This window comes from Pelodiscus sinensis, chromosome 1 (assembly GCF_049634645.1).
Source record: "Pelodiscus sinensis isolate JC-2024 chromosome 1, ASM4963464v1, whole genome shotgun sequence".
NCBI lineage: Eukaryota > Metazoa > Chordata > Testudines > Trionychidae > Pelodiscus > Pelodiscus sinensis.
The window spans coordinates 1,113,536-1,121,192 of NC_134711.1; the positions used below are offsets into that span (position 1 = coordinate 1,113,536).

At 56.1% G+C, this 7,657-nt stretch overlaps 1 protein-coding gene across 2 annotated transcripts; it reads right to left on the minus strand.

The window, feature by feature from the left end:
- Nucleotides 1–1,152: 1,152 nt before the first annotated feature.
- On the minus strand, nucleotides 1,153–7,300 carry LOC102454174 (feather keratin-like). Of its 2 annotated transcripts, XM_075924232.1 has the most exons (3): nucleotides 5,249–7,298; nucleotides 4,418–4,769; nucleotides 1,153–4,312 (listed from the first exon to the last, which is right to left on the minus strand). In XM_075924232.1, the coding sequence occupies exons 2-3, from the start codon at nucleotides 4,746–4,748 to the stop codon at nucleotides 4,197–4,199; spliced, it is 447 nt and encodes a 148-aa protein (XP_075780347.1). In that variant the 5' UTR covers nucleotides 4,749–4,769; nucleotides 5,249–7,298; the 3' UTR covers nucleotides 1,153–4,196. The 2 variants fall into 2 exon arrangements, with proteins under 2 accessions (XP_075780347.1, XP_075780340.1); XM_075924225.1 differs by having other exon boundaries at nucleotides 1,154–4,769; nucleotides 5,249–7,300.
- Nucleotides 7,301–7,657: the final 357 nt, after the last annotated feature.

Here is a 7,657-nt window from a genome sequence, read left to right on the forward strand (position 1 = left end):
AATCAGGGCAGCATGAAATGCCTCCCAAGGCGTGAGGCACAGAGCGACCCTGAAGTCCATGGGGCTGCGCTGGTGCCCACTGGCTCAGCCTCTGCCCTTGGGCAGCACCAAGGAACGCTGGCCAAGGAGAGGGGAATGCAAAGTGTTATTGGCTGGAAATCAAGCAGCCCCAGTTCCGGAGGCTGGGCAGCACCCCCTGGCCGTGATCACGGCACCAAAACCTCAACGTGCCTCTGGGAAGTTCCTCTAGCGCAGCGGTTCTCAAGCGGGGCCACTCGCGGGTCTCTCTGCAGCCTCCAGAGTGGCGGAGCAGATTGTGGGAGCCAAGTAGCCACCCCCTCTGGCAGCTGCACTGTTCCCCGCCGGGCAGCTGTTCCCAGAGGCAGCGGGATGCGTCGTGCTGGTGTATGCCGTGACATCCCCAGCTGGGTCGGCATCCTCCACCATGCAGCGTTCACAGGGCTCTGGGCAGTACCACCTGAGAGGAGCCATGGGGGTCGGTGTGTGCAGTACCTGAGGCAGCTCTTGCCAGGGGAGGCTGCTGCAGCAGTTGGTCACCGGACCTCTCCCCTGCTCCCGCCTGGCTGGGATGTAGGGAGCTTGGGACTCAGCAGCAAGCCGGTGAGGTCTCACCCCCTGCCCAGAGCAGACTCTGGGAGGCAGGGACGGAGGCAGGTTTGTCAAAGGCCTGATGGTTCCCATGTCTCCCTCGGTGGATTTCCTCTAATGCAAAAAAGACGTAACGGAGCTGTGTGCGAAACACGCCACTTTGGAGCTGGGACAGGGCACAGCCCTGCCTGGAAATGCAGCCGTGCTCCTCCGCTCGCTCGCTTTAGTTGGACAGTTTTCAACTCCCCTTTATTTCAAACTCAGATGTGTGCGATCTCATACTTATTGCTCCTCTGGTTTCATTGCTTTTTTTTTTTTTTCATTTTTTTTCATTTAATAGCACAAAAGGCTGCTAGATCTCTGATCCAAAACTGTCCTCTAGTTGTGGATATCCCCAGTGGTGGTGCACAACTAGTTTTGTTGCTGTACAAATCAGAAAACCTTCCACCGGTTCCCCAAAACATGGAGCTGGATCGGCTCCCATTAAGTACAAGAGGAGTTTTGAGAACTCAGCACTTCAGAGAAAAGGACCCAGAATCTCTCTAGTCAGACCCCTACAATCCAAGGCACCTTTGCAGGCAGTTTGGCTCAGCTGTGTCCAGGCATAAGATCTGTGTCATAGTGACACACAGAGCATAGTCAGCATGTGGAACTCCTCGCCAGAGGAGGCTGTGAAGGCTAGGACTATAAAGAGTTTAAAGAGAAGCTAGATAATTGCATGGAGGGTGGGACCATAAAAGGCTATTAGCTAGGGGATAAAATGGTGTCCTTGGCCTCTGTTTGTCAGAGGCTGGAGAGGGATGGCAGGAGACAAATTGCTTGATCATTGTCTTCGGTCCACCCTCTCTGGGGCACCTGGTGCTGGCCACTGTCGGCAGACAGGCTACTGGGCTAGATGGACCTTTGATCTGAGTCAGTACGGCCGTTCTTATGTTCTTATGTGACCCATTCAGCCCACGCCCAGTTCTGCTAGGTCTGGAGTCTTCTCTGAAGGGCTCTCACTTGAATTCAAAGGACCCGAATTCCCAGCCCTTCCAAAGTCATAGGACGGGGAAGGGAGGGAGCCCGCAGGAAAGCCAAAAGGACGAAGCAGGCATGTCAGACAGGGACCTTGGCGATAGTTGGGCATTTGCTCTCAGTGCAGCCTGTGATCTGACGGCAAAAGGTTTGTGGCTTAACGGCAACAGGCTCATGTCTCAGTCATTCAGCTCGTTCATGCTGCAGCTCTAAATCCGTTACTCACCCTGGCGTGTCTCAGGCGAGCGCCGGGGGGAGACAAGTCCCTTCAGGACTGGGACAGGGGTAAAAAATCGTATTATTGTGCCACAATGGACACAGCTCCGATTGGCGGGGGGTGGTGAAAACATTCCCATCTGGGCCGCTGTCCCCAGGCCTGGATCTGTTGGGTTTCTTGCTCCCCCCGTGAAGCCTCTGGTACTGAGCCGAGCGGGAGAAAGGCCTGATCTCCTGTAGCAATGCCCGTGTCCTTCGGTTCCCAGGTGGGATCCGTCGCGTGGTCTGACATAGCCTAGAGCTGGGTGGCCCTGACACAGAACCCGTGGCCAAGTGGTTATAGGTCCCCTCTCCTCGTGCGTGGTGTGTCCTGGCCGTGCGCAGGCAGGAGGGTCTGGATACATTTTTACGTTTGTGTTGTCCCATAAAACAATTGACCAGCGGAGCCTGTTTGAGGACTGAGGGCCATCAAGAGGTGGAACCAAAGTGGAACGGGAACCGGAATCTCTGTGTCTGCGACTCCGGCGCTATCTCGCCACGGCACACGCAGCGAATTGCTGCAAGACACAGCATGTGGAGAGCCGTGAGTCATGGATTCCCAGACCCATGAGATTCCTGTACTCAAGGGCTGGTCTGGGCATGAATCTCGTCACGCCCCATGGGAGATTCCAGATTCCGGCAGGTGTTGGTGCTGCCGGGGAATTTGTCTAGATGGGCGGAACGGACCCATTCAGCTGGGTTTGCAGCATCCGTGCGCCACCAACGTCCGATCATGTCATGGGATCGAGGAGCGGCTATTGCTGCTGACTGGTTGATACCGGCTTGAGGGCAAAGAACGAGAAAAGCAATTTCACTGAGTTTCAAGTCTTTCTGCCCCGCGGCCCGAGCCCTTGTCGGCTCACCCCCAGCCCTGCACTGTCAGGGAGAAGCTGGTGTCAAGGGGCAGTCCTGGCTGAATTTACACCCCCAGTTTCATCGTACCAGGCGGCTTTCTAGAATACTGCAGGTGCCGGGTGTCCCTGGAGGCCTCCAGCAACGGAGAAGAGTGTCCTGGAGAAAGGGGGATTATTCCGAGAGGAGGCTGCTGACACCATAGATAAGTTTCGACTGAGTCTCTGTTGGACTTTTTCTTACTCAAAATGCTGAACAAAAGGATGTGCCGGGGACACGTGGATCTGAACATTCGCCTTAGCGCCGGGAGCAGAGATAGCGACGGAAACGGGACTGGCGTGGGCTGAGGGATCCTGACCGACACCAAACCAAACAGCCAGCTTGGAACAACTTCCAGCTGCTTTTCTGGCTGACTAACCCCTGCGGAGACACTCAGCCCCGGGGAGGACCAGCTCCGTCGCACAAAGAGCAGGGCAGCGGCGGGCAGGTGGAGAAGAGCTTTCTGGTTTCCGGAGTTGGGTCCAGGTTCCCAGGTGCAATGGGACAGGGAGGGGCAAAGGGCCATGGCCTCTCGCTTTGCAAAGTGGGTGCTCCTGCCCCACACCCCAGTGTTTAGGCCTCTATCCTCCTCTTCCCCCCAAAGTACTTTCCTTAGGCCAGGCCTGGCTGCTCTCCCCCTTCCCCCCAGCATAGCAGATTGGGTGGCCCTGGCTCCCTGGCCTCCTCCAGCTTTTGGTTTCCGTGGGGGGCGGAGCTTGGGTGAAGGGGAGGGGCAGGGGCGGGGCTACGGAAGAGGTGCACCTCGCGGTCCCCTGACAGATCCAGTGCCCTGGTCTAGCGTTAACCTCGCATTAACCATACGATTTGGTGCCACTTTTTCTGTCCTTATGAAAACCTGGTTGCTGCCCTGCAAGAACTCACCAGACTCTTCGTGGGCAAAGACCCACTTCGTCAGATGCATGAGATTTGCAGATTCAGACTAACACGGCTACCCCTCTGATACTTGTCAGCCAGGAGGGAGGAACAAACACAATCGGAAGACGAAAACAAAGATGCAGCAGAGTTTTAATGTGAATGGCATTGGCAGTGCAGTGACAGAAAGCGACTCGACAGAGCGGAGAGAATGTCGGTCCCGAGTTCCAAGGTGCTTTGCAACCCATCTCCTGCCTTCCACGTTTTCCCCCGATTGATGGGAAACGGTCTGTGTGACACTCAGGAGGTGCCCACAGGCCAGGAGGAGACTCAGCGCGGGGCTGGCAAAGCAGGAGCAGAAGGAGCCATGAAGCGTGAGGGGAGCAATGCAGCCTGGCTCCCAGACCCAGGGCTGAGCACACACAGCTCCCACTGAGCTCAGCTGGAGCCGGGTTTGCCCAGCACGTCTGAAAGCCAAGCCCCAAAGCTCAGGGGGGAATCTGTATCCGGCCGTTCATTGCCTGGGTCTGCCACAGATGGTCCTGCTGGGTTTAGCAAGGTGCACAGTTTCCACTGCGGTACCTGTGGCACGACACCCCGGAACCGACTACTCCCCCGTAGCCATAAAAGCCTGGGTAGCCGCAGTATCCCCCATTCCCATAATAGCCTGGGTAGCCACAGTATCCCCCATGAGCATAACGTCCTGGGTAGCCCCAGAACCCTCCGTTACCATAAAAGCCTGGGTAGCCGCAGTATCCCCCATAACCGTAACCTGGGTATCCCCCAAAACCGTAACGGCCTCCATAACCATAACCCCCATAACCGAACAACCCTCCGTAACGGCCTCCATAGCCGTACAATCCCCCGTTAGCGAAGGAGCCCCCGTAGCCGGCTCCCACCACAGGTTCTCCTACGGCTGCCACTTCGCTCTGCTGAGGGAAGGTGCTGAGAACTGGTCCGGGGAGGGTCACCGCAACCGGGGAGGGTCTGATCACCACTTCGGAGTCAGGGCACTGCTGAACGCACGGCTCGTTGCAGGTACCAGAGACGGGGCTGGGCCGGGCCACCCCGCATTCTGGATAGCACAGGCTGGAGAAAGCCATCTCGGTGGGATGCAGGTAAACCTGGAACACACAGCAGGGGGGAGAGTGAAGGGAAGGGACACGTGCCAGTGGAAAAGAGGTTCCGAAGCTGGGTTACTATTGCAGTGAGGTCTGCATGCAGCCCAAGAGAGAGTGGAGGAGGGTACTCTGTCCCTATGGCCATTTCTTTGCTCCTATCTCCTCTGTCTACCCCTCTTGTTCACTAGGACTGAACTTCCGTCTCATCCGGCACCCACCTTCCAGTAGCCCTCACTTCAATGCCCGTGTTCTATTCCCAGTGAATAGGAAATAAGTTTCCCACTTGCATCTGTTGTGGTAACGTTCCCCCTTTCGTTTCCCGTTGTGAATCCACCCGCAGCCGCCTGAGCCCCCCAGAGACTTATGGACGAGCCCCCTGGTCCCTATCACTGCCAGCACAGGTACGAGTGAGTCTGCAATGAAAACAGCCTCTCCTGGGAGATGTGGAGGGTTAGACAGAGACTGAGCGGAGCTGGACTTACCTGGGTCAGGGAGGAGATGGAGTCCAGAGAAGTGTTTAGAAGAGTCCATGGTCGGGAGCTCTTTTATACCGTTCCTAGGACAGCCTGGGGGAGCCGGGACGCTTTGTGGAGGAGTCCTAATTAGCTCCCAAGCAAACTCGATTGCCTTCCTAAGTCCTCCTTTGGCCGGAGCTGTTTGCCTCAGCGTTGGGGATTATTGGGCTAATCTCAGCCTCAGCGGGCGGGACACGCACGTTGCATCTCCAGCCTCCTTTCATCTTCAATTGTACAGGCCCGAGGCATTGCCTGTGTCCTTGCGCCAAATGTCAAGGTGATTGTGAGCAGCAGGAGCACCACAAAAGGGTGTCGTGAAGGAATCCAGCAGGGCCCTGTCAGCTCACGCTGGTCAAGGCTTGGGGCATCAGGCTGCTCATTGTGAAGCCACGAGGAAGGAGGGAGCCATTTTCCGGCTTTCCCACCCCTCCGATTCCCAAAGGGCCATAGCCACGGCCCTGGGAAACCCCTGGGAATTGTTCCATTGCCCCAGAGCGTTCCCTGCCAGGACCTTAATGCTGAAATTCGCACTTTGGCAGGGCAATGCCTGTGGAGAACTTTAGTCCAGTGGGTCTCAGCAGGACCTTACATGGGGCCCAGGCCTTTGAGATGGGCCCGTGCCCAGGGCGGAATCCGACCACACCCTGTGGGAAGCCGGGCGTGACACCACACCGTGACGTGGGTCACCAAAGGTGTCTCGAAGGGCTGCCTAGAGCGGACTAGCTCCTGGGCCAAGGGGGGAGGGGATGGCAGGGCGGGGAAGGGAGCCGAGCTCTTTTACAGAAAGGCTTTGAGTGACGTCTCGGAACCTCTTCTCTGTCAGAAACCGTCTCTCCAGCCACGAGCTGCCAGGCCACCGAGGTCTCGGAGGACAAAGCAGCTGAGTGAGCCCAGCAAGAGACTGAGGAGAGATGAAAGAGACACGTTGTGGGGGAGAGGGGATGCCGTGGATGGGATCTGACATAAAGTCTGACCAGCCACAGGGCCGCTGCAGGAACCATTCCTGCCTGGGCCAGATCGCTGACGGACGGCTACGAGCGGTGCCCAGCCGTGGGGCCCTCATCCAGGGACGGGGCGGACGTGTCTTGCTTCGAGTTAACGACCCCCAGCCTCTGTGAAGGCGAATGAGGCCTGTTAATTCTCGCCTAGAAAGAACCTTCATCTCCACCCCCCAAACAGACAGAGCCCCGGTCGCCGGGCCTGGCCGCAAGGTCTCCTAAGGCTCCGGCTCTGCTGAGGGGAATTGCTGCGAATGGGTCTGGGGGGGGTCACTGCGACCAGGGAGGGTCAGTGCGCTGGGTCCCTCCCAGCTCCCGGGAGCTGAGGGGAACCGGCCTGGGCCGTACCATCCCGCACGGTGTTGAAAAAACACCCAATTCCAAGCTGCATTGGAATGAACAAGAAATATCCCCACATGGTGTGTCCTGAAATCACGACCCGATGAAGGGAACGACCCCGGAGACCTTGGCCTCCATGTCGGTCCAAGTGACTCTGACTCAGAGCAGAGGCCTCCAAGCCCAGCAACTCTCAATTAATAGTCCAAGAAGACGACCTCGTGCACATGTGAAACAGCAGGGGTTGGGTGCGATGCTTTGAAATCTTGAGTCCTGAGGACGCTGCAGAAATTTGAGGTTCAACATCCTTGCTGTCTATGTTTATGAAGCTGAGAAAAAGAGGGGTCTTGAGTGAGGGTCTCATGGGGTGAGTTGGAGCAAGAGAAATGCAACCCTTCTCTTCTTACTCTTCGTCCCAGGAGTGCAGCTCCAAGTTGATGCCTGTTACACTGTGTGAGAAGACCAGGCTGGGTATCCCCCACAACCGTAACGGGTGAATATAATGAAATCACAAGTGTGGATGTTTCAAGCTTGTTCCTGTGCCGGGTAGGAATAAAAAGCTCAGTTAGAATTCTAAGGGAGGACACTTTGGACTACAGGCTTTTGTCGACAGAAGTTTTGTCAATAGATAGCGTGGGTCTAGACTAAAGGGTTTTGTCAACAAAACTCTACCCGCGTGTACACTGTGGCTGAGTTCTGTCGACATAATTTTGACAGAACTCAGCAGTTTTGTCAACGGCTGTAAGCCTCATTCTAGGAGGAATGATGCCTTTTGTCGACAGAGTTCTGTCGACAGAAGGCGTTATTGCATCTACACTGTCCTTTGTGTCTACACTGCCATGTCGACAAAGTGGCTTGCTTTGTCGACAGAACTGGATGTAGTTTAGACGCTCTTTGTCGACAGAAGTTTTGTTGACAGTATCTGTCGACAAAACTTCTGTCGACAAAAGCCTGTAGTCTAGACGTACCATGCTGTCGACAAAGCTTCTGTCGACAAAGAGCATCTAGACTACATCCAGTTCTGTTGACAAAGCAAGCCACT